At 43.0% G+C, this 27,096-nt stretch overlaps 1 protein-coding gene across 5 annotated transcripts in view; it reads left to right on the top strand.

The window, feature by feature from the left end:
• The window catches only part of NAALADL2 (N-acetylated alpha-linked acidic dipeptidase like 2), a 659,014-nt gene that overhangs the window by 309,495 nt on the left and 322,423 nt on the right, over window positions 1–27,096 (top strand). For all 5 annotated transcript variants that reach the window (XM_081190167.1, XM_081190168.1, XM_081190169.1 and 2 more), the window contains 2 exons: window positions 6,283–6,553; window positions 16,110–16,229. In XM_081190167.1, the coding sequence (XP_081046293.1) occupies window positions 6,283–6,553; window positions 16,110–16,229 (391 nt within the window). The remainder of the gene's footprint in view (window positions 1–6,282; window positions 6,554–16,109; window positions 16,230–27,096) is intronic.

The following is a 27,096-nucleotide window of genomic DNA, read 5'->3' as shown; positions in this document are numbered from 1 at the left end:
TTGGATGCCAAAGGAGGTATTCACTGACACACTGGTGCCTTGGGACATCTCATTAGAAACTCTTGTAGCGAGTTGGCGGTGTTGGGATAGGATTCTCAGCTCTCTAAATGGCTATTCTGAGAGCCACTTGGGGGACAAACTGAAGCATCTTCCTAGATACTCCTTAGGAAGTGTTCCCACTCTGCCCATGCAGGCTGGCCATTGTTTCCCCATGATGGGAATGGCTATGAAGCCCTCTGTTTAAATGCTTGGCCAGTGGAATTATTTTTGTCTCTGGCTCCAGCCTCATGGGCTGCCTCTTGCTTAGTTCTGAAGCATCCTGGCTCCACATCTGGTCTGCTTTATTCTGTCTTTTAGTCACCAGCTTCTGCCATTGGTCCAGCTTACCCCAACCTAGGAATAAGGTTGCATTTCTCCCAATGGAAAAAGTGGGAGCCCTACTCCCCAGTTTTAAAATGCGGACCACGACCCCCATCTGACTACTTTCCTTTGGTCAGTTTCATTTGTATGTTTTATGAAGCAAGAGTAAGAAAAGATCCAGCGACAGCAAATTATTCCTCGCTGCATGCCAGGCATGCTGGTTCAGCCAATTCACTTCCTCCATTAATGCCTATTTTATATCAAAATGCCTGGGTACTGTAAGTGTTCATTTTTCTTCAGAGACAAGCCATATTCCTCCACCTTTTGGGATTGTCACGCTGCTGTGCTGGCAGGGAATCCTAGCCTTATAACTGTTGAGCGCTGATGAGCTGTACAGACAAATTGTTTTATCCCCTTCAGGAGGCTTCCAGCCTCTTTACTGCTTTACACAATAGCATTCAGATTGCTGAAGCTTTATGGTGTAGATTGTGAACTATAATCCTTTGTGATTCATCTCTGGGTAGCTGAAACCAATGGTTTTCAAACTTTCTACCTCCAGGAAACATGTTCCGTGTAAACCTACTGGCCAAGGAACCTCTCTGGGTGGCAACAGATTATGAGGTACACATTGTCACGAAGACCAGTAAGCCACAAGTGAATTTAGAATGTGTTTGACTCATCCTAATCAAGAATCCCAGAACACAATTTTGACAGCCATTGGGTTAAACAACACAATATTCTGCAGAAGAGAATGCAAAATGTCTTATTTCCATGCAAGAATAATGCTTGAATTTAATATTTACTTGACATTATAGTGATACAATATAGTGGCGTTGTGGGTTAATCCAAAGAACCTAGGACTTGCTGATCAGAAGGTCAGCGGTTTGAATCCCTGCGACGGGGTGAGCTCCCATTGCTCAGTCCCTGCTCCTGCCAACCTAGCAGCTTGAAAGCACGTCAAAGTGCAAGTAGATAAATAGGTACCACTCCGGCGGGAAGGTAAACGGTATTTCCATGCGCTGCTCTGCTTCACCAGAAGTGACTTAGTCATGCTGGCCACATGACCCGGAAGCTGTATTCTGGCTCCCTCGGCCAATAAAGCGAGATGAGCTCCACAACCCAAGAATTGGTCACGACTGGACCTAATGGTCAGGGGTCCCTTTACCTTTAAGTGATACAAAGGGAAAAGAATTCCATTCTTCCTTCCTTCCCTCCTAACAACATGGTGGCCTACAGTTGTTGCTGGACTACAATTCCCAACAAACTTGACTTTTGGCAATGCAACTGGGACTGATGGAACTTTTAGTTCACCATCTGCTGGAAGCCACCATGCTAGGTACCCCTGCTTTATCATGTAGATGGGAAATTCATCTGAATTCCCAACCTCCTTCCATCCTTTAGTTAAATGTTGCCGGGGGGGGGGGGTTACGTTGTGAATTTACATCTTCTGCTTTGACAAAGGGTTGCCATATGTCCTCTTTTCCCAGGACACATCCTCCTTTTCATGGATAGAGTTGTCATAGCGATCCTTGGTTAAAAGTAGAAGTCGGTAAATGTGTCTTCTTTTTTGCTCTTCAAAATATGGCTACCCTAGTCATGCAGTGGTTCATTGTATCAAACCTGTATAACAAAGATTGAATCATACTGGAATGTTATTTGCTTGATCACTGCAGAATCAAGGGATGACTTGCATATGTGAGAATGAGTCATCATTGTTCTACCACTACAGTGAAACATGCTCACATATTCAAATCCTATCAACAAGTGCTGAATACTCAGGCAATGAGAAATCAAGGTGTATGTATGTGTCAACCAGCCTATAAACATCAAATGAACACCATGGGCACCAATGCAGCTAAATGCAGCTATTCTTACATCCTGTTGAAAAGAATGGGTTAAATTGAAATTGCAATTAACTGAATTTCTATAGCTTACAACAGAACTGAGTGAGGGCTCACTTTTTATTTTATATTATTATTATTATTATTATTATTATTATTATTATTATTATTATTATTATTATTATTTAAATTTCTTAGTCACTTTATCTTGCCAAGTCAACCCAAACCCAACTTTAGCTAAACTGTGCCTCATTCAGTATAAGGATCATTTTGTGCTCTGGTCAGATGCTGGATCCACAGGGCAAGGCAGCAGGCCTTTGAAACCCCTGCCTCCAAACTACCTCTTCTAGGCTCCATCCCCTTGTGGAGAACTTAAGGTTCTGAAAGGTCCAGCCTTCTGACCTGAAGATGGACACCCTTTCTCCATTCCATTTCCTCCCACCTGGTGAGTGTCCTGTGCTGCTGTACTAATTTACTGTGAAAGGAATTGGTTCCTCAGGCACAAGGGAAGGCACCCATGAAGGTCTTGGCCATGGTCCTACAGGTCCTTGTGGTATGGGAGGTTCTTCTGAGGGCTCCTATCTGATGGCCCTAAGAACAGCAGCTGGCTCAGAGCCTTTTGTTGGTGCCTCTGTAGCCCGACTCTGATCCTGGATTGCTGCATGATTCAAAGGCCATGACAGATCACTTTTAAACTTCAAGAACAGTGAAGTTGAAGTATGTGGGTCATTTACAACTCAGTGCTCCTGAACATATTTGCTTGGTTCCAGTTACAGATAGGTAGCCGTGTTGGTCTGCCATAGTCAAAAAAAAAAATAAAAAATCCTTCCTGTAGCACCTTAAAGACCAACTAAGTTAGTTCTTGGTATAAGCTTTCGTGTGCATGCACACTTCTTCAGATACACTGAAACAGAAGTTGCCAGATCCTTCTATATAGTGAGAAGGTGGGGAGGGGTATTACTCAGAAGGGTGGTGGGAATTGGAGATTGGCAGATAGCTGAGATGAGCCTGTTGACGACTCTTAACGACTGTAATAGGTCTTGCAGGAAAAGGCAAGGGGTGAGAAGGTGAGAAATGTAGTAAATGTAGTAATGTAGTAAAACCAAAGAATAAACGGACATAAATCTGACATCAAGAATCACAAAACAGAGAAACCAGTAGGAGAACACTTCAATCTCCCAGGACATTCTATACAAGATCTCAAAGTAGCTGTTTTACTACAAAGGAATTTCAGAAATAGACTGGAAAGAGAAGCTGCTGAATTGCAACTCATTACCAAACTTAAAACAATGGAGAGACCTGGTCTGAACAGAGACATTGGATTCTTATCTCATTATACATGACTAAGCCATTTCTCACCTTCTCACCCCTTGCCTTTTCCTGTAAGACCTATTACAGTCGTTAAGAGTCGTCAACAGGCTCATCTCAGCTATCTGCCAATCTCCAATTCCCACCACCCTTCTGAGTAATACCCCTCCCCACCTTCTCACTATATAGAAGGATCTGGCAACTTCTGTTTCAGTGTATCTGAAGAAGTGTGCATGCACACGAAAGCTTATAACAAGAACTAACTTAGTTGGTCTTTAAGGTGCTACAGGAAGGATTTTTTTTTATATTTGCTTGGAAGTATGTTCAACTTGGTCTAAAAGGATATCTTTCTCAGTAAGAAAGCTTAGGATCACAGCCTTAGCCTTGCTAGTGGAACTTCAGAAGAGTTTGTTTGCTAGATTAAAATATTCCCAAGAGTCATTAAAACACTTAATACCTGCTGATTTGTTTTAATAAAGCTTAGAGCACGATTTGCATCAGGATTTTTAAATATTCTGCAAAAGGAATTATGAAGTAAATAAGGAATGCACTTGTGTTGCTTTAATTCAATCAAGGATATTGTCACTAAAGTTTCAATAGCGTATTGATTTAATTACAGAGTGGAAAGCATCGTTCATTTCATAGTGAAAGGAACAATTTCATAATTGTGCTCTTCATTTAAAACTACCTCCCTCAATGAAGCAAAGTGCAGGCAGATGGGAACTGCGTCAATCTTATTTGTATGGGATGAGTTCACTTCCATTATTTATTCTATTAATGCTTCCAATACCTGTGGGAAATGTGGGTCTTCAAGTAGCAATTGTGTTAATCAAACGACTTTGTGCGTTTTGGGACTGTCCAAGTTTGTGTCATTGCCTTAAAGGGCATAGCTGATGAAATCACTAGCTTGTAATGTACTAGTGATTGGATTAACTTGTCTATTTTGTGCAGTCTGTTTGAAGACTTATTGGAGATAAAGTGGAAAAGATTAAATCCAAAGAGTTGACCTTTGACTATTATTCCTCTTGAAAAGAGCTCACAAGTCTTTAACATAAGCCCACTTCATTTCAAACGTGTGTGTGTGTGTGTGTTTTATTTGGTATTAAAATAGGCCACAGATGGTGAATGTCATTCTCATTTGTTTAAAATGGGTTTCTGGCTATTGGGCCGGAACAAGATAGGATCTGTTGTGTTCTCTCATATATGCTGTGTGTACATGGTGCATAATATCCGAAGAGTCCCATGTGCCCTCATGCTCCCATATGTGTATAGGTTCTCTGCATTTTTCATTAAATCAGTCCCTCCTCGTGCTGTCTTAAAGACCATTCTGAAGGTTCTCCCAACTCTCAGACCTCATATGACCTGAAGCATGGGCAAAAGTTCATTGTGTGATTCCTCCAAGAGACAGTGGTCTCCAGGAAGAGATGTAGAAGGAACTAGAACTTCTCTTGCTTTAAATGCAAGTTTGTTGGTGCAATAAGACCCTTAAAGGGGGAATCATTGCTAAGTCCTAATGTTAGGAGCTTCAGATAATGTTTCTTCAGATCTTTGTATAAAGGACACTTTCCTAAGAAGTGTACCAACCACGTTCTCCTCCTTAAGGCAGCTAACTGGGCGGTGTCTACCCACCCCATTCTGATGCTTCACTTCCATCAGCTGCAGAGAATTTCAGCTACATTTAGTCAAAAGGCATCTCCACTCATAACAAGGGACAATTTGGGGGAAAATGTTTAACAAACAGAGAGAGGCTATTTTGTTATCTTAATTCTAGGAACAAAACACAGCTTTCCCCAACCCAGTGCCTCCCATTTGTTATGCTGATTGGGACTGATGGCAGTTGTAGTCCCAAACATCAGGAGAGTACCAGGAGCAGTGGCATAGTGTGGGTTGCTGGCGCCCTGGGCAGGTAAGCTGCTGACACTACTGGAGCACCCCCCACCAGAGCCAAGCAGAGCTGTGTTGCGCAGCCTGCAGGGGGAGAGCCCATCTGGCTGACACAGCCTTTGGTGGGCAAATCCCCCTGATGCCCGTGGGGAAGAACACCACACTATCACTGGTGGAGGAAGAGGGGGCAGGGGGAGCACACCGCCCCCAGTACCACGATCCCAGTGGGGTGCTATCATGGCTGCCCCCCTGTGCTGGGTGCCATGCCCCCAGGACGCATGCCATGCCCCTGTGGGTGGCGCACCATGCCCCCAGGGCATGCACCAGCCACGCCCCCGCCTGCTCTCTGCCCCCGGTGCCGAAGCATGAAGCTCCGCCACTGCTGCCTGCCTTGCTCCATTCATGTCCGCTCCCCGTGGGCCTGAGCTGCTCTGCGGCCTTTGCTAGGGTGTGGATTTCTATGGAAGCCGATGCCTGTATGGGGGCACTTGGTTGCACCCCCTCAGAATTTTGCACCCATGCTACACCACTGACCAGGAGGGCAGCTTCCTAAAAGCATCCATATCTGAACCAGTCCCTTGTCTTCCTCGCAGATGATGTTAGGTTTTGTTTGTCCAGATGGGTGATCCTATATTCTTGAAAGGCTAGCATCAAGTTTTACAAAACAACCAGAAGACTGGGCTAATACAATGGGCCTCCTGAAATTCTTAATGTGATATATCCACCTGCTTCTTGTGACAAGATGGTTGGAGAATTAGGCACAATAAATTTTCTAGATTCTAGGCATCATACAAATAAAATCAGAGGCTTCTTATCAGAAAAGTGAAGAGGCATTGGGGAAATCCAACGTGTTAATCGAGTACTTCTGTTGTTGTTTCTTTGTTGTCAGAGATTTGATACAGCTGCGTGGGAAAGAAGATAGAGATATTGCAATGAAGCTGCTGGCTCAGTGGACATCCTATGGCCTTGAAGATGTCCAGCTCGTAAATTACTCTGTCCTCCTTGACCTGCCGGGCGCTTCTCCAAATACAGTGACTCTGAATAGCACTGGTGAATGCTTTTATCCTAATGGACAGCTGTGTAGCAAAGAGACCAAAATGCTTCACAGTCAAGACCTTCTCTACTCCTATGCTGCTTACTCTGCCAAAGGAACTCTCACGGTAATGTAACCATTTGTCTCTGTCATTTTGGTGGGGGGAGGAAATAGAAAGAAACAGCTTCCATCTAGATTTAAACCAATGGGATGATGTATTGTTTGCAAGGCTCAAAAGGAGCCAAGTAGGTGTGGGTTTAAGATGTAGTATGCTTTATGACTCAATTTTTGGCATGATCCATCTCTGTTTATGTTTTATACCTTTTTAAGTGGAAGCTGGAATTCTTCATATTTTTGGTGAGTCAACTGCCTTCTTTTAGATTCATGTCAATAGCATTTGATGGATTTTTTAAATTCTTCGATTATAGTTGATGAGGCAGCTCTGCTAAGCACCACCATACCTTTCAAAAGATTCCTTTAAAATGAAGTTTTTGAGGACCGCTGGGTTGCAACCTGGAGGTTTGGCCTTTACCTGAATGTGTAGGAACCATAGATTGACGGCACAGCACCTGTGTGCAAAGCTCCCAGTCCTCAGTTTTCCCTCTATCATTTTGTCCAGCAGGACAGGTAACAAACCTGCCTCTCATTAGGTAGAAATGATGTTATTGATTTCAGTTATTAATATTAATTAAATTTATTCCCTGCCCTTCACCACTGAACTATGGCCATTGTTCACTTATGCTTTCCCTTTTGCTCTTAAAATGGAACTCTTGAGACCCACCTCCTTCCTACATGATTGAGCCAGTCCATATTTAACAACACGAAACTTCTGCAATCTCATCTAGTCAGGAGTGCAGAACCAAGATGCTTACTAGGCTGTGATGCATGATAATGTTCAGCCACAGGCCTGGAATAGGCAGAAACCCAAACCTGAAACATCAGAAACATTTGGTTTACATGATGTTATCATTTGCTCTAGGGGAGTGATTTTCTCAGCTGGGCACATCTGCAGGTACTGCACAACTGCACACACATGGCAATCTCTGCTACTGCTATTTAACATTTATTTAGTGCTAGGTGCGGAGTAGAGCATCGGAATGAACAGTCCAAGCCCAGAGGGTTTGTAATCCTCATCTGGTACACAGAAAAGGAGCTTGGGGGGAAAGATAAATTTATAAGCACCCACACCTGCTCTTGGGAAATGTGTGTTCCAAATCTCTGTAGGCCTCCAGAACTGAAGATCCATCTGGTAAGCATGCTGCATAATAGCCTCCTGGAAGTGTACAGAGAATTATGGCTTTCAGCAGAGAAAAGTCCTACCACTTCAGTTTACTTAATTACACCTCTGTACCATCTGAATCAAGGCAGTTAATGTTGTGTTGGTGCAAGCTACTCTGCCAAAGCTGCTTAGATCTTTGAGATCAGGGCATTAATCAGATCAAAGAGCTATTTTGAAGTCTATGGAGAAGTCTGCATATAATTTGCAATCCTTGTACTGTATATTATGGCAGCATCAATGGCTGGTGGACTCTCGTTCACTGGAGGTTTTTAAACAGAGATTGGATGGCCATCTGCCATGGATTCTTTAGCTGTGATTCCTGCATTGCAGAAGCTTGGACTAGGGAGCTCTTGGGGTCCCTTCCATTGCTACAATTTTCTGGTTCTATGATTCTATGCAAGGTAGGTTAGGCTAAAAGACAATGACTAACCCAATGTCATCCAGTGAGTTTCACTCAATAAGTAGAGGTTTGAACTTGAGGTCCTAGTCTAACACTCAAACCACTACCACCACCGACTCCAGCCTAGACACAGACATACACAAATGCACACACATACACATCCAGTTGCATGTAATTGATTTATCCCTGTTGCTGTTGTCTTTTTCTTCACTTGAACTACCAGCAGAAAGAGCTATTAATGGCTGTACAAAATGTGGCTCACTGCCAGACACTCACGGCAGGACTGCTTTGGTTTCTGACAATGTTATTTGTAGAACAGCCGCACTCTGCTTCTTTGAAAGCCTGTCATGTCCATTCATCTTGTGGCCATATTGTACCTGAATCTCCCAATTTGTGCTTTCTAGTAACAGTCTGAACGGCAGGCATGGTATATGAAATCTTCTTTTTGAAAACAAACTTAGTGCCAGTGATGGATGACCCACTTTTGCTACCTCTGTGTAATTTGCTGTAGGCTGGCAAAGTGACAGTGTTTACCCCATTATAATAACAGGTGGGGTCAGTGTATGATTTCGCAGATCGCGACCCTGTTGCTTGTGAAATGCACATTAAAATAGATGATTCATCATATTTCAGGTCTGTGGGAGGGAAAAGAATTACTTCTTGATGTGTTGTGTTTGTGACTAGAAAGCCTCATGAATTATAACTCAATAGGAAGGGAGTTTGGAAAATCTTTCTTTTCTCCAGACTCCTAGTACAGAAAGCATTTCCCTCTAAAAACGCTTTCTGAATTTTCTGCGACACAACTTTTCAACGATATCTTTCATCACATTGCCAGAAGTGCATAGCATATTTTGTGTGGTATTTTGCATCATGTTTAACGAAAAGCAAACAGAGCCAAGCTCTTAAAAAATAAACTTCTGGCAGCCTCAAAAATGAGTCCATAACGAAAGGCATTCAGCAGGTAGCCATTTCCAGAGAGGGGTTTCCAATTGAACATTACAGAAATTAATTTGGAACGGAAACAGAATAGCCCTAGTAATATAAAAACAGCTGCATTTTTTCCTGTACCTACAAAAGCAGTAACCATGGGGACCTTTCTGAGACCACATCACCATACCTCTCACCATACCATGAATTCCTGCTCAGCACTGGTCTTAACACCTTTTCATACCAAAATGGGACAACTTAGCTGTCAGCACTAACACCAAATGGGCTGATGGAACTCTGGTCCATAAATCAAATGTGACCCTCTTGGTCTCTCCATCCAACCCTTGAGACCTTCCAGGGTGCTTTTCCCTGAATGGAATGTTTCCTAGAACTATGAAAAAGCCTTTTGCTTGCCCAGTTGGAGGGATTTGTGTTGTGTTGTTGTGTATATTCACATGGAAGTGAAACACAGTGGAAGCAGAGAGAGAATCTGGAGATGGACGATCACATTAAGAGGAGGCCAAAGCCCTCACTCTATAGGAACATGCCAATTTAAATATTGTATAGAGGTGGTTAATCTCCGTTGTTGTTTATCTGTAAAAAAGTAAAATGTTAAAGTCCATTAATGAGATGTATATATCCAACATGGTAAGTTTAGGCGCCTTCTTGTTTTAGGGGAGAGGATAAACTGAAAGATAATAGAGAACCAATTCTTTTCTAGCAGCTTCTAGTCCAATGAAAAATGGCCAAGTTTGTTATCTAGGAGATATAAGGCCCAATAAGACTTTGCCTGTGTGTGTGTGTGGGGGGGTGCTATTGCTATGTTTCCTTTACATTTTTTAGCACCATTCACATTTTACTTCAGATGTATTTATTTGTATTTATTTGTTAACAACTCTTTTTATGGGGGTTTTTCCCTTCTGTAGTTTTTCCCTCTAAGGATAAAGCTTTGCATTGTGTCAAATATTAAAGAAAATGTAAATATATTTCCCCGAGCTTTCAATGAGTTCTGTCAGATCCTGTGAAACAAAGAGCACGGCAATCTGAGACATATTAGGTTTAACCTCTGAAAGGATATGAGCCTCTGAAATGTACATTAATAGCTGAGGGAGAGCAGTGAGGGGGGAGGGAGACTCAGGAAAATGTTCCAGTTGAAATAGAAAAACAAATTTCTGTGCCAGAACTTTGCCAGTCCCCCCCTCCCGCCCCTGATGAAATCATAAGTTCATTGATTTTCAAGATCAGGTAAAATAGGAGACAAAATCAGCCAGTAAATAAACTTGGTGGATTCAAAATAGCAAGTGCCTTCAAATGACTGTCATAATAGCACACTTCATCAAGTCCTAGACATATTGCAGTGCAAAGAGCATTGCAGATTTTCTTCACCCCCAGCAAATTCCCCCACTTTGTACTGTATGGTGCCTTTAAGACTGAGGCTGAATATATGAGCCTCCTGGTTTGAATCTTGCAACTCCCCTGTGAAGAAAGGTTGCAAACTTTTTGGACTTTTTAGTCTAGAGAAAAGGCATGATAGAATTTTATCAAAATGATTCAGGGTATTGGGGGGGGGGGGAGTACTTCATACAGCAAATAGTTAAGATAAGTCACTCACTGCCAGAAGAAACAGTGATGGCCACCAACTTGGAATGATTTTAAAGGAGGATTGGACAAATTCTTGGAGGAGAAAGCAATCGATGGATAAAAATTGGGGATGGCATGGAGTGCACATAGAGGAAAACCCATTTCACTAGCGCTAATGCTTGCACTAGCATATCAATTAAGTTATATTGCAGACCTTCAATCAACTTGGCACCCTCTTTTGCACACATTCCAGTTTGTCAATAGCCTTCTAAAACTGTGGTGGGACTTTAGGTGTGGTCTGACTGAGGCAAAATAGTGGTACTATGACTTGATCGGGGCACTATGCTTCTGTTGATGCAGCCTAGAATAGCATTGACTCTTTTTTATTGTTGTTGTGTCACACTGTTGGCTCACGTTTAATGTGTGGTCTACTAAGACCCCTAGGGGACGTGGGTGGCACTGTGGTCTAAACCACAGAGCCTAGGGCTTGCTGATCAGAAGGTCGGCAGTTCAAATCCCTGCAACAGGGTGAGCTCCTGTTGCTCGGTCCCTGCTCCTGCCAACCTAGCAGTTTGAAAGCACGTCAAAGTGCAAGTAGATAAATAGGTACCGCTCCAGTGGGAAGGTAAATGGCATTTCCGTGTGCTGCTTTGGTTCACCAGAAGCGGCTTAGTCATGCTGGCCACAACCCGGAAGCTGTACGCCGGCTCCCTCGGCCAGTAAAGCAAGATGAACGCCACAACCCCAGAATCATTAATGACTGGACTTAACGGTCAGGGGTCCCTTTACCTTTACTAAGTCCCCTAGATCATTTTCACATGTATTACTTATATTTGTGCATCTTGTTCTTCCTGCCTAAATGCAGAAGCTTACATTTGTCCATATTGAAATTCATTTTGTTCATTCAGACCCAGTTCTCCCATCTGTGAAGATAATAGTGAATCCCGATTCTGTCTTCTGCAACATTAGCTATGCCCCCCACTTTGGTGTCATCTGCAAATTTGATGAACATTCCTTCAATTCCTTCCTCCAAGTCATTTAGAAAGATGTTGAACAACAGTGGGCCCAGGAAAGAACCCTGTGTCACCCCACTTGTCACTTTTTTCTAGGATGATGACGAACCATTAATGAGCACTCTTTAGGTTTGGTCACTCAACCAGCTACAAATCCAATGAATAGTTATCTCATCCAGTCCACCTTTTACCAGCTTCTCCAGATGAATATCATGGGGGACTTTGAAAAAGCCTTACTGAAATTAAGATACACTACATTCACAGCATTCCCCTGATCCACTAAACTTGTAACTCTATCAAAAAAGAAAAAAGAAAAGAAAAGAAATGAGATTTGTCTGATATGACTTGTTTTTTGAGAAACCCATGCTGGGTCTTAGTAATCGCAGCATCCTTTTTTCTAAGTACTCACATACCAACTATTTACTTATCTGTTCTAGGATCTTTCCTGGTATCAACATCAAGCTCATTGGTCAGTAGATACCTGGGTCTTATTTCCCCCAGTTTTTTAAGATGGAGTCAACACCTGCCCATCTCCAGTCTGCAGGAACCTTACTTGTTCTCCAAGAATTTTCAAAGATTATAGACAGAGGCTGTGGGATGGCATCCACAAGCTCCTTTAATATCCTTGGATGCAGCTCATCAGGCCCTGCAGATTTGAATTCATTTAAATAGCTAGGTACTCCCTTACCACCTCTTTTCCTATCTTGGGCTATAGCTTTCTCCTTAAATCATTTATTCTGTTATCACCAGGTTGAGCACTTTTTTTCCTTTTGAGTGAAGACAGAGGCAAAGTTGGTGTTCAGCAGTTCTGCCTCCTCTTTGGCACCCAATAGCATGTCTCCATCTTGTTCATGCACACTACATGGAGGAGGGAGATTATGAGACAATATTGTTAACCATTAGCAATTTTGTTTTCCTGGAGAGGAACTTTGAACTTTGAACCTGAGTTAAGATGCAGGGAGCAATAGCACTCCTAGCAGAAATCAGACCAATCCCAAGGGTTCTGAAATTACATGGAGGGATGCAACAAAACAATTTTACAAATATAAAGGTGCCCTAGCTATATATTCAGAAAAGTATGGGAGCACCCCTATTAATGCTTTTTCTGATCAAAGCTTTTGTTGTTCTGATTCTAAGAATGCCATTTATTCATTCCATCTAGTGCAAAGCTGGATTTTGCTGGAGATACATATGCTTTTTCAGTCCACAGATTGCATTTTAGAGAGTAAGCACCCCATTTGAATGGATGAATCAAAGTGTTTAGCAGCGCCACAGTTTTAGGTATAAGAGGATTTACCTTGGCATATCTAAAGCAAACACACAAGTGTTCTTTTTTCTGCAGCTGATAAAAGGCTGTGTTCCTCTTTGTTTTTCAAATAGCATTATTTTTCCCCTCAAGGAAAGCAGTTTATCTGTACTTTACCACCAGCGATTCTGCTTTCATATTCAGAATGTATAAAGATCAGGATTATACCATTTTAACATCAGCAGAAGTGAAAGCTAAAAGCATTACAGAATCCACTCCATTCATTATGGTTGGATTATTTTATTTTATTGTACAAAAGTACACACACTACAAAAGTGCATTAGCACCATGTGTACTGTAAGTGTGGAATACATTATTAACAGGAATAACATCCTGTCTCCAGGAAACACTTGCATCATACATATGCATTTTTAGGTTTTTCCATTACAGTGTCTTGTATAGACCACAACCCACCTGAGAATCGTTTAAGACCAGAAATATCAGTCCTTGTTTTCTCACACCTACCAATGTACTGAAAGGGGCACTAGATGAATACAACAAAAATATTGTACTGTACCTTAAAGACTAAAACATTTACTGCAGCATAAGCATTCAGTTACTAGAGTCTGCTTCTTTGGAAATCATGGCAGCAGCCAGTCTTGTAGGAAATGCAGTTTCATACAGCTAGCATGTTTAACTCTAGTTAAATGCATAAAGGGGTTAAGACCACAGAGTATGCTGTTGTTTCTAGACCTGACCAGGTCACGCTCCCTCATGTCTGGTGACGGACAGTTGAGAAAGTTCTTTCATTCACCTTCGTTTCTTCTGTTTCTTCTCTTCCACTAAGTGAACTTGATCAGAGAGGCTGTCTGAGTTTGACCGCTCCAAGCTCACACAGTGTGTTCAGAAACTTTTACCATAATTTGTAAACTCAGCTGCCATTCATGCTGCTGTGGTTGAGTAAAGAAATAGATTTATCTGTTTTGCGTGTTCAGACCCAGAGACCTTCCCCTAAATAAAGACACATTTGACTCCAATTTTAGTTTTGGTTTTTTGGCAGAATTTAGGCCACAACTTGATTGATTACAGAAAAGTGAGTGGTTGTGTAGACCCTGGTTCAACTAGCTCCCTGCAGCCTTGCAGGTAGCGCTGACCCAGAGCTCTATCACAGGTCAGCCAAGGGTGAACATCTGAGGCAGGTGAAAAGCCTGGGAGCAGACTCTATTCACTCCTCAGATGCTGCCCTGGACTCAGGCACGGGCACGATCCCCTTTTGAGGGTTGACCAAACAAGTTGAGTTCCTGGATTCCTTTAATGGAATACCCTTCACATAGAGATGGTGAGACCATTCTCCCATCCCTATCACATGAACCAGAGCCTATCCGCAACCTTACAAGTTGTTACAAATTGCTACATGGCAGGCGAAACCCAAATGGCAACGGCCCATCAGCCAAGTGGGGGAAATTCCTGCCGTGCCCCTATCCCAACGACAGAGGACACACGACAACATAGCAAGGTCAATTGCAAAATGCCCTAAAATTAGGGAGAGGTGGGCGGGTGTTCAGATGCACGAGCTGAAAGAGGAAGCTCTGGGACACGTGCATGGGTTTATATAGGTCCCTCGATCCGTTTAGACTGCACCCCATTGGCCAGATTAAACCCAGCAATGAGGGACCTACCAATCGGTTGTTGTGGCTGTCCAATATACCCACCCACAACCAGGAGGTCAGTCTCCAGGTCTCACCGCAACCTGTGCCCTCTTTTAGGGAGGACACGATTTTCTGCTCTAGTTATCCCTAGTAAAAAAAACTTCCAGTCTTTTTGGGAAAGTTACCTTAAATATCTGTTTCAACTCATTATAAATCATCTCCCCAAAGTCCTTAGCTACTTACATGTCCACCACATGTGATAAAATGAGCCTTCTGCTTCTTTAAATTTCCAGCAAATATTTGACGTTGATTTATACATTTTGGCTAATTTACTTTGTCTTAGGTCCCATCTACACATCATTTTCATAAAGTTTCCCCTCAGGGTAGTACATGCTGTGAATTTCAACCCGGATTTCCATAACTTTACCCATGATTCTAATTCTACGTTATGCTCCACATCCCTAACCCAATAGATCAATGGTTTCCCATTCTAACAATATCCTACACCTCCTTGAAATCAGTTTTCCACATCAGCATTTCTCAGCATCTCAGTAGGCCAAGTAGGAATGGTCTTAGCAGTCACCGAAAATAGTACAGTGAAGGAGCCGACTTGATCTCAATAGGCAGGGAATTCCAAAGTGTATGTTGTGCCACATTAAATGATTGTGTTCTTCTATATGTGGAACAGGTATTATGTGGCACTTGCAGTTGTGCCAATTTCACCAATCGAAATGGTCGAGTGTGCACATGCGGTGCAAAGTGATCTTATAGGTAAACTGGTCCCAAGTTGTTAAGTTGCTATGAAGAAACACAGCTGGCAGGCTAGGTAAAGAACTACTGCTGGCTTTAGACTTCTTTAGACTGTCATGGAGGCAAATACTAAGGTCAGATGAGTACTACAATGGATGCTCGGTTTGTGAATGTGATCCATGCGGGATGCATGTTCGCAACCCACAGTGTTGGCAACCCACAGTGGCGCATCTGCACATGTGCAGGTTGCGATTCAGCATTTCTGCACATGCGCAAAGCGCAATTTAGCACTTCTGTACATGCGCGGCCGCCAAAACCTGGAAGTAACCCGATCCGGTACTTCCAGGTTTTGGCGGGTCCGTAACCCGAAAAAACGCAAGCTGAAGCGTCTGTAACCCGAGGTATGACTGTATAATCCAAGGCAGCAGACAGGCACTAGTGAACATGAGTGTCCTTGCTGCTAAGGGCAGGGTGGCACCCAAGATTTTGCTCACCCCAAGTCTGTGGTTAATGACACCACTGCTTCTCACTGAAGGCTGCTACACACATTACTTTTTGGCTCTTTGTCTATATTTAGGCTCTTTGTCTATATTTATATAAATGTAGCACATACAAATGAAATATTTGTGTTTGCAAACACCTACGGACTAGTGCAGATACCATGTAGGCGTGTTTAGCCACATGTAAATCAAACAGCAAATGTGATTGTCACTGTGTAATAACATGATTGCCACCCTATACTGCTTGTGAATTGCCTCTTGGTAGCTACCATCTGTCCGATCCTCAACGTGTTGAGAAAGAATACACTAATAAATAGCATCTATTTCTGTTTATACAGGCTGAAGTCTTTGATGTGCAGTACGGGACTGCAGAAGATTTGCTCAGGATCCAAAATACTGCAAATGTCTCCAGGAAAATTGCGCTTCTAAAGCTAGGACGTTTGCCTTTGCTGTATAAGGTAAGCTGTGGCGAGAATGCAATTTTACCCTAATTAATTGTTCCTTTTTCTGGTGTTCAAATTGCAACGATTATGATGACACCTTGTTGTGACTCGCTCACCTAAAGTTGTATTTAATTGGTTCTTTGCAGCAACCACTCCTGCGATTTTTGGCTTTATTTTCATTACCTGTGTTCTGTTCCCAGTTTTCCTCACATGATTATGACGCAGTGTGACTGGCTAGCTCCTTTTCTCTTTCTCTTTTTGCAAAGGCAAAATATATGTTTAACACATTTCAGTTTGATGACAAGGTGGATGCTGAAAAAAGTTTGGTGCATACTGTGCTTCATTTGTTTTAGGAAAACAGCTAAGAGTGAAGAAGATAAGATAAACCCATTTACGGCTGGTTTAAAACACAAGCTTGGGGGGATGGATTATAATACCTGTGAACACTGACCTGGGTGTAAACAGGTGGTGCTGTGGTCTAAACCACTTAGCCTCTTGGGCTTGCTGATCCACAAGTCAGCAGTTCGAATCCTCATGATGGGGTGAGCTCCCGTTGCTCTGCCAACCTAGCAGTTTGAAAGCACGCCAGTGCAATTAGGTAAACAGTGTTTCTGTGCACTCTAGTTTCTGTCACAGTGTTCAGTTGCATCAGAAGCAGTTTAGTCATGCTGGCCACATGACCTGGAAAGCTGTCTGCAGACAAACGCCGGCTCCCTGAAAGCAAGATGAGCGCCGCAACCCCCTAGTTGCCTTTGACTGGACTTAACCATCCAGGGATCTTTTAACTTTTTACCTTTTAACCCATTTGAACACAATGTGACTTGCTTCTGAGTACAGTGGAACCTCAGGTTACAGTGGGGATCCATTCCGGAGGCCCAGCCGCAACCCGAAAATGATGCAACCCAAAGCGTCATGTCTGCGCACGCATGCTGCACGATTTAGCGCTTCTGCGTGTGTGTGAATGGTGTGAACCCGGAAGTAACCCATTCCAGTACTTCCGGGTTTGCGCTGGTTGCAAGCCGAGGGTGACGTAAGCCGAAGGCAACATAACCCGAGGCTTCACTGTATACAGCGGTACCTCTGGTTACAAACTTAATTCGTTCCGGAGGTCCATTGTTAACCTGAAACCATTCTTAACCTGAAGTACCACTTTAATTAATGGGGCCTCCTGCTGCCAGTGCGCCGCCGCCGTGCAATTTCTGAAGCAAAGTTCTTAACCCAAGGTACTATTTATGGGTTAGTGGAGTCTATTTATGGGTTAGTGGAGTCTGTAACCTGAAGTGTCTGTAACCTGAAGCGTCTGTAACCCGAGGTACCACTGTACATGTTATATTAGATATCAACTGAACTCTTTTCACACATTCTCCTGAACATGCAATGTTTAAAAGCAAGTGTGGGGGCATCCAAGTTCTGTCCCAATGAAAGCCCTTTGACAAATATTGGCCTCACCTGTTCATCCCACCTTCAGCTGCTCTGAGTCCCTGACGCCCCTGCATTGAACAGGGAAGGTCTGCATGGAGATTTTACTCAGGTTTGCTTGAACTCACCTAGAACTGCCTGTGTAACTGGGAACCGTGATAAAATTAAGACCCTGATTGCATAGAGGGCAGTATTCATGTTCAAGCAAATATGAACAAAAGTCTCCCTCCAGAACTTTTCCTGCTCATTTATAGGAAAGCTGGCTCTAGTGTGCACAGGGATGTTGGAGGCGGGCCTTGTTTGAGCACCCCTGCTGTTGGGTGCTTTCAGTTGAATGCTTGAACCTGTCTATATTGTGGCATGTGGCATTAGGTCCAGTTAGCCTGAGAGTCAGATACAGTGGTACCTCAGGTTACATACGCTTCAGGTTACAGACTCCGCTAACCCAGAAATAGTGCTTCAGGTTAAGAACTTTGCTTCAGGATAAGAACAGAAATCGGGCTCCGGCGGCGCGGCGGCAGCAGGAGGCCCCATTAGCTAAAGTGGTGCTTCAGGTTAAGAACAGTTTCAGGTTAAGAACGGACCTCCGGAACGAATTAAGTACTTAACCTGAGGTACCACTGTAACTGGAGCTACTTTATATTGAGTCAGACCAGCCCTCCTGTTTACAAGCCCTGACAATCATCTGATTGTTAGTGTCTCTGGCATCATTCCTGTTTCACTCCAGGCTGGGGAAATCTATGCAACAGGGTGCTTTTCTGGAAACTTAGGCAGGTAGCCATGTCCTTTAGAACCCTGATTTTCCCGAAGACAGTTTGCAGAGAACTGCAACCTCTGACAGATGCTGCTTTACAGCAGCCGTACTAAGAGTTGCACAGTGTTAAGCAAAATCTGTGTGCTCCACACTTCAGTCTCCTGTGGCATCATTTTACAAAGTTTGCAGCAGCAGATATTACAAGGAGGGAAAGGGCAAAGAGCCAGAGCCATAGAAAAAAAATGAAATGAAATGAACTGAGAGCAGTAGTAGCTGGAGATGGCTGTCTCCTATTGTCATGTGATCTGAGATCAGAAATCTCAGTCTCAATCTCAGACATCATTACTTGTCCTGTTGGAGATTCAGACATGCCCTGAGGTGAAGCTCAGCATAACACATTGCCTGTCTAACCTCGAGCTTTTGGGATCTTACCAGCTCTGTTGGACTTTCTCCAAAATCTGAGGCTTCCAGCTGCATTGATACACTGTGGGTGTCTCAGCCACTGAAACTCAGTACTGTAATGGAAAGGAATATAGCACAAAAAGGAATAGCCAGTTGAGAACTCTGGGGGAATCCAGAAAGTATCACCACTGCTGGCATTCAGCCTGACGGTTTCCATTGATTCCAGGAGAGGGGAGGCAAGGGGGAGATTTTTGCAGTCCTTCATGGTTGGTCAGCTTTGGAACGAAAAGCAAAGGTGCTCCTGGGAAAACGACAGCATCATAACATGGTGTCATTGGCCCTTTCTTTCTAAATCCTTTCTGGTCCCCCCCCCCGCAACACCCTAGAGCAGATTTGGTGAGGGCTCAGGGGGCACACAGGAAAGGAGAGGAAGAAGATCTGTTGCACAAATGGAAATCCTTGCGCTGACTAAACGAGCTACTCGGATACTACCTAATATATCTACAACGTCATTACAGACAATGAGTATTCTTGCGAAAGAATAATGTTAAACAACAATGGATCAACTCCTTTTACCGGTCCACAATAGAAAGTAGTCCTCTCATATTGTATCACTGTGATGGCCTGGGATTCCGAGTCTGAGAGTCTGAGAGTGAACCGGAGGAATCTAGTGTTCATCTACCTTGCTAGTGACTCTGGACTGAACTTCGGCTACGGTATTAGTACCTCCCCCCCCCCCCCGGGACCAGCACAATCACAGTGTGGTATGTTGGCTTGACAGCCACGGACAGAAAGTCTCTACAGAGGGTGGTGAACACAGCATATGATAGCATTGGCTGTCCCTTGAGTCCGCTAGATGACATAGCAAGGGATCATTGCCTTAGGAGAGCGAGAAAAATTCTCAGGGATGACTCACACTCTGGCCATCACCTCTTTAATCTTCTGCCCTTGGGCAGGTGATATAGAAGTATAATCAGCTGTACCAACAGGCTAAAAAATAGCTTCTATCCGTGGGCTGTTAGGCTGTTGAACGGAAAATAACATAGCAAAATTGACTTGCGAGGTGGTGTGTTGTTCGATAAGCACACAGAGTGCAATGAGATTGATTGTTTTTTGGGGGGAGGGAGGCTTGTTTAATTTCATTGTACACAGGTTGTACAATGACAATAAAGGTGGTATTAATAATAATAATAATAATAATAATAATAATAATAATAATAATAATTCATGATAACCCTAGGGCCTTGGATAGTTTGGGTAGTATCAGTGCCAGATTAAGCCCTGTGGAGGCTCCTAGGAAGTCAATTGTATTTTATAGAGATGGGGAGAAATTGGGTTTGTTTTACATTTTCATACAAACCTCCCTAACTTGCATTTCCCAAAACAACAGCCAAGCTGAAATGTAGCTATCCTTCAAAATTCAAACTTCTCTGAATTTTGTGATATAGTTTTCCAATTCCCCCCTCCTCCCAAACACGTATATTAGGGAAATTGTACCTAAAAATGTGTCTATTAGCAAAAGATAACATAAAAAAATATTATATTGGGGAAATGCTTGCCAAAATTTGTATATCTCAAATTCAGATTTGTTATTAAGGCAATATAATGCCAAACAGAAACTTATGGACATAAATAATACATTAAAAACATACGTAAAGATAAAAATTTGACCTGTACAATAAATATACATAAAAAAGCAGAGTCTGAAGGTCTCAATGGAGGTCACATGGCTTTGTCTAAGTTGAGTAGCCTTCACTGCAAATTTGGCTGAATTAAATACACAGGTGTGTTTATTAGGCAAAATTGCACACAAAAATGCTAATATTGAATATTAGCGGGCACTTAAAACAAACAAACAACACACAGACACTTCAAGTGGAAATGTAGCAAACCGAAGACTAGGAATATGAGAAACTGGAGCCAAAACTGACAGATAGTATTTTAGAGTTTTCCCTTCATCGTATAGAATCAAATATTTGCTCTCTGTGGACTGTTAATAAACCTGAATTGAACTGAGCAATAGAGTGAACTGGAGATAAAAAAACAATTTAAAACAAAAGTACTGTTGTCCAGGACAGCCAACCAAAACCATTTAAGCAGCAGAGCAGAACAAATTCAGCCAGGAAAAGCAGACATAGAAGAAAAACTAGAACTGGAAAATTATATCTCTAACAATCAAAGCTGGAATAAACAAGGCAGACTTCACCAAAAAAAAACAACTATCATTACTTTTGTTTACGTGCGAAGCAGTCATAACTATGACTTGCTGCTCAAAACACTCACTTTGGTAGCTAAGTTTCGGAGCTGGTTTATCATAGATGAACATGTGAATTCGAGAGGAAATTGAACTTTCCATTCCTAAAAGGGACCCTGATAGTTGTGTAAAACCATATTTCAAAATCCAATACTTTCTAAAAAGTAATCAAGGCATTAGTAACATTGCAATGGTAGCAGCAGGTAAATCAATCCAAATCCCTAGAGTTCTCTGATGAAATGCCAGAAAGTGAGAAAATTAACCAGGCATCGCAGAGTAATCTTAAAAAATGAATTCCTGAACTTGCCATCACCACCAAGTAGGCCCTCTACTCACATCCAACCCAATCCAGAGCAGAGTTTCTACTGGAGACTTGGCATAGACCAAGACATTCATTTAGATTAGGGAAGATGAACCTGTGGTCTTTCAGATGTTGTTGAACTATAACTCCCATCATGCCTAAACATAGGCTATGCCATCTCAGGCTGATGGGAAATGGAATGCAACACTATTCAGGTCCTACATCCCTACATTAGATATCCAGTCCCAAGACATTTAGGGCTTTGAAGGAAAGAACACTCACTTTGAATTGACCTGGAAATGAAACTGGGAGTTGGGAACTTTTCTGATACAGGAGAGCAGCAGACAGCAACTGTATGTGTGTGTGCGTTTAAATATATATAGGCCTTAGTTTTGAAGGGGGGAAATATGAATTGATATAAAGTGTTAGATTAAGTGTTAGTCACCATTGCAATGTGAGTCAAGTAGATTAGGCCTCCAGAATGCATTATCCAACTAACTTTAGCAATTGCTGATAAATATGCATGAACTTCTTATTAGGATAGATTGCATTGTTATATTCCCAGTAATTTTTCAAAAATGCTTGAATTCTTGCAGACAATTTTCCATTGTGATCAACTTATATGCAAGTACTGTTTGGGAACGGGATAGATTGTGCTGCTGCTGTTATTGTTAGCGTGTTTTATTTATTACTTGTTGCCGCAGCCATTCTGGGCAGCTTCCAACAGAATATAAAAACACAATAGAAACACCAGGCGTTAAAAACTTTCCAACACAGGACTGCCTTCAGCTGTCTATGGAAAGTCATATAATTGCTTATCTCTTCGGCATGTGATGAGAGGGCATTCCATAGGGCAGGCACCACTACCAAGAAGGCCCGCCCTGCCTGGTTCATCCATCTTTAAACACCTTGAAGTCACTTTGATTTCAGTGGGAGAAATTTACAGGGCAAGACATGTATACTCATTTATTTCCATGTATCTTACTCTCGGGTAAGCAGGTATAAGGTTGCAACCTTGAACAAGCGCTGAACCTTTCCATCAACATCAGTAGGACTTAAAGGAACAGGCAGTGTATGGGGGACTTCCATTCCCAGCCCCCCCCCCACACGTTGGTGGAGCACCCATAAATGTACCCTGCCTCGTTTTGCCCTGACCCACTCCCATTCTGCCCTCTTCCAGGTCCAAAAGGACCCGGTTGTCAGTGACTGAGAATCAATTGGACACTCCTAAAATAGTCGCTTGTTGTCTTTGTCCATGGAGTTTTCTTGGCAGGGATATTGGAGTGGCTTGCCGGTTCCTGCTCCAGGTGGATCACATTTGGTCAAAACTCTCCACTATGACCTGTCCATCTTGGGTGGCCCTGCACGGCATAGCTCATAGCTTCTCTGAGTTATTCAAGCTCCTTCGCCATGGCAAGGCAGTGATCCATGAAGAGAGCTGGACCATAAAGAAGGCTGATCGCCGAAGAATTGATGCTTTTGAATTATGGTGCTGGAGGAGACTCTTGAGAGTCCCATGGACTGCAAGAAGATCAAACCTCTCCATTCTGAAGGAAATCAGCCCTGAGTGCTCACTGGAAGGACAGATCCTGAAGCTGAGACTCCAATACTTTGGCCACCTCATGAGAAGAGAAGACTCCCTGGAAAAGACCCTGATGTTGGGAAAGATGGAGGGCACAAGGAGAAGGGGACGACAGAGGACGAGATGCTTGGACAGTGTTCTCGAAGCTACAAACATGAGTCTGACCAAACTGCGGGAGGCAGTGGAAGACAGGAGTGCCTGGCATGCTCTGGTCCATGGGGTCATGAAGAGTTGGACACGACTAAACGACTAAACAACAACAAAAATGGTCACTGCCTAAACAGTACAGCTGGATTGTGCCCATTGTGTTCAGTCCACAGAGGCAATTATAAAATAGCAGAAACGTTGGATTTTGCAGCTAAATTTACTCTGAGTTGCTCTACTAGCCAAAGAAAACACTCTCATTTTCAAGTTCAAAGGTGGTGGGTGAGCGAAAGACTTTGTTTTGAATAGGAACAATCTAGGTCTCAAATATTGTTTATGGCTCTGAAAACTGTGCTATGTATCTAAATGATTTGAATCCAAACTCATTATGTACATGAAAGGTCAGTAATCATTGCTAGAATTTGACGTGTCTTCAGCAGCCTGTTGTGTTCCTCTTATGCTGCAGTCCTCCGTTAAATGCCAGACATAATGAAATAGCAATCAGTGTGTATTGGTGTGTATTATCTAGGTCCTGAATAGGATGCAAAGGTAACAATGCACTGATTACTGTACTGTGCAATGTGCTGTTCAAGGAGAAAGTTACAGAGATTAAGCCCTCCAGACATTTCATATGAATGCTTGGTTTTCAAAGTGTTTCATCAATAAGAAGATAGAAGCTTGGACTAGACTAGGAATGATTTACATTTGCATCCAGCGGCTGCTTCCCAGGAACCTTACATTATATTCTAACAAAAATCGTTGCGAGATGGTGATTGGGGCTGAGGCAAGGTTACACAGTAAGGAGCATGGCTGAGGTCTACACCAGACAGGTTCCCTTAGTCTTTCATTGCAGCAGAGGTCCATGTGTGCTAACATTCAGGTACAGAATTCATTCATTTATTGGGGATTTGCATTGAAAACGGCTAGCTCTTCAAAGCAGGAATATGCATGCAAATGTACTTCTCCTTTGGAATGACAGGGGGTGGGTGGACACATGCACACATCAGATCTATGTTCCAAATCAGCACTGAGTCAGGATGCTGATATTCCCCCAGCCAAGATCTGAAATAAGACACAGAAATGGAGCGGGGGGGGGGGGGGTCAGCAAAACAGCTATAGGCTCAACCTCAAAGTAACCACATCAGCCACACTATGAGAGAAGGAGGGAGCCAGATAAGGCAGAAGGAGAAATATGGGCTTAAACTCCTCAACACCACCCCCTGCATCATGGAGATGCCAGTCAGGCCCACAAACACCCACAGTAAAGATGGAGGCTGTGGCTTCAGCCTATAGCGACAACCTGCAGCCTAACACATGCTTGGGATACAGAACTGGGAATATTTAGAGAGAAGTACAAGCATATTCCAATCTTTTCTCTTAGCGGTTTTCATTGGTTTGCCAACTCAAATCAGTTGCTTAGAAATCTGCTGTGTATTTACAGTGAGGGCATGCAGTTTCAAAATCACATTGTCTGGACCTACATTGACCTTTTAAACGTTATTAGAATGATACGAGATATAACGTTCCATAACATTTAACGCAGTTTCCCTTTGTTGGTGGTTCGCTGCTCTGCAGCACCTTCTGGTGCCACATTCTAATAACGGATTATTAACATTATAAACCACAAGTGTAGATCTGCCCATTGTCTGGTCAATTGGCTATAAAACATCAGTTGTCATATGGTTGTGCTTCTCTAATTATGGAGATTTCACAGTGTTAGGCTACCTGCAGCGATGTGATCTATTGATTCAGTAGGTTGATAGTATTTGCAACTTCCATGATATCTGCAGTTTTAGCCAGGAGTGTTATCTGAACTTAAGTGAAGTTGATAAATCCTTTTGCCAAGTATCATTGTTTTCTTTTCTAAACCAAGTTTTTTTTGGGGGGGGGGGCTACTGAGTTTCCATCCCATTGGGGGTCCTCCTTGAACCATCTCACCTGTGTAGGTAGCATATGTGGTACCATTCTCCGGGAGTCATAGAAGAGGGCAATCTAGGGATGCTTCAAAGGTAAAGTAAAGGTACCCCTGCCCGTACGGGCCAGTCTTGACAGACTCTAGGGTTGTGCGCTCATCTCACTCTAGAGGCCGGGAGCCAGCGCTGTCCACAGACACTTCTAGGTCACGTGGCCAGCGTGACAAGCTGCATCTGGCGAGCCAGCGCAGCACACGAAACGCCGTTTACCTTCCCGCTGGTAAGCGGTCCCTATTTATCTACTTGCACCCGGGGGTGCTTTCGAACTGCTAGGTTGGCAGGCGCTGGGACCAAGCAGCAGGAGCGCACCCCGCCGCGGGGGTTCGAACCACCGACCATGCAATTGGTAAGTCCTAGGCGCTGAGGTTTTACCCACAGCGCCACCCGCGTCCCTTAGGGATGCTTCAAAACCATGCCTTAGTGGCAGACTCCTTTTTTTGCTTCTGCCAACATCAGAACTCTATCATCATTAAGTAGAGGGCCATGTTGATGAAGGTATGGCCTCCATCTCTGAGGGTACGAACCTCTTCCACCGCCTTCAGATACAGCAATCCAAAAAGTCCAGTGTCATAGGACTGCAGCATTGAGAAATCATAAATGTCACTATGACTATTTCTAACAGGTTCCTTGTGAGAATATCTGCTGTCCTGCTTCTGTTCTGGAAAACAAAGATGGAAACATACTTACAAATCTCAACATTTTTAATTCCTGTATCTAAGTTAATCATTGCAGTCTGGGCCATTTTATAGGTTGATGTGGGATTCAAAGAACAGTCCATAGATTCAGGAAGGGAAACTGTGGATCATTTAGTCCAACCCAAATATGCAGCTGTCCCTTATGGGGATCAAATCTGCAACCTTGGCGTTATCAACACCATGCTCTAACCAACTGAGCTATGTTGGGGATCTGTAAAGTACTAGCATAGTTTCCAAGTATAAAAAGGTAAAGGGACCTCTGACCATTAGGTCCATTAGGTCCAGTCGTGACTGACTCTGGGGTTCCAGCACTCATCTCGCTTTATTGGCCAAGGGAGCTGGCGTACAACTTCTGGGTCATGTGGTGAGCACGACTAAGCCACTTCTGGCGAACCAGAGCAGCGTACGGAAATGCCGTTTACCTTCCCGACAGAGTGGTACCTATTTATCTACTTGCACTTTGACGTGCTTTCGAACTGCTAGGTTGGCAGGAGCAGGGGCCGAGCAACGGGAGCTCACCCCGTCGCGGGGATTCGAAACCGCCGACCTGATTGGCAAGTCCTAGGCTCTGTGGTTTAGCGTCCCTTTAATTTCCAAGTATAGCTTCACATAATCTTTTAGATTAGGTTAGAATAACATCTTTACTAGTAATACGTCACTTATGGCATTCCTTCTCAGGTTATTGTGCTTGTGTTACGATAAGCCTTCCCCATAAAGCTAGCAACCTTTGTCTGTCCTAGAACAGCACTGCTATACACACACACACACACACACACACACACACACACACCCTAATTTCCTAAGCATGTCTTTTATTTCTAAGGCAGTCAAGCTTTCTCTGTTCAGAAGTTGTTTGTGTCGCTTATTTTCGGCAGCGTTCAGTTATAAGTTGGTTTCTCTCCCCCCCCCCCCTTCCAATATATAGTATCTGTAAGGGAAGTGAATCAAAAAAACTGCTTGGGAGTTTGTTGAGTCATTTCTCTGCCAGATAGTTTATATCAGAGTCTCCAAGGAGAAAAGATAACATTTAATTCACTTTACTACTTGACCTTATCTTCTGTCATATAGCACTGGCTGTGAAATGCTCAGCAAGTTCAAAATGTGCTGATTCATGAGATACTCAGATCCTTTTTTTTTTTTAAAAAAAGGAGTCTTTATGACAAATCGGAGATTAATTAGCACTGGGGAACTGACGGCTGAAGGAATTGCTCTTCTTCTCTAATAACCATGTTTATCATCTTAATGCCAAATTTACTTCCAGCTATTTAGTTGATGACATAAATGTGTGATGAACTGGACCTGCTCCTTTTGGCATCAGATAAATTGTGAGGTTTACAGAGATCTTCATTGGCCTTTCA

The sequence above is a fragment of the Podarcis bocagei genome, assembly GCF_964188305.1.
Source record: "Podarcis bocagei genome assembly, chromosome: 4".
In the NCBI taxonomy this organism is placed as follows: Eukaryota; Metazoa; Chordata; class Lepidosauria; order Squamata; family Lacertidae; genus Podarcis; species Podarcis bocagei.
Note: the sequence above shows the minus strand (reverse complement) of the source record. Positions and strands in the feature narration are given on the sequence as shown.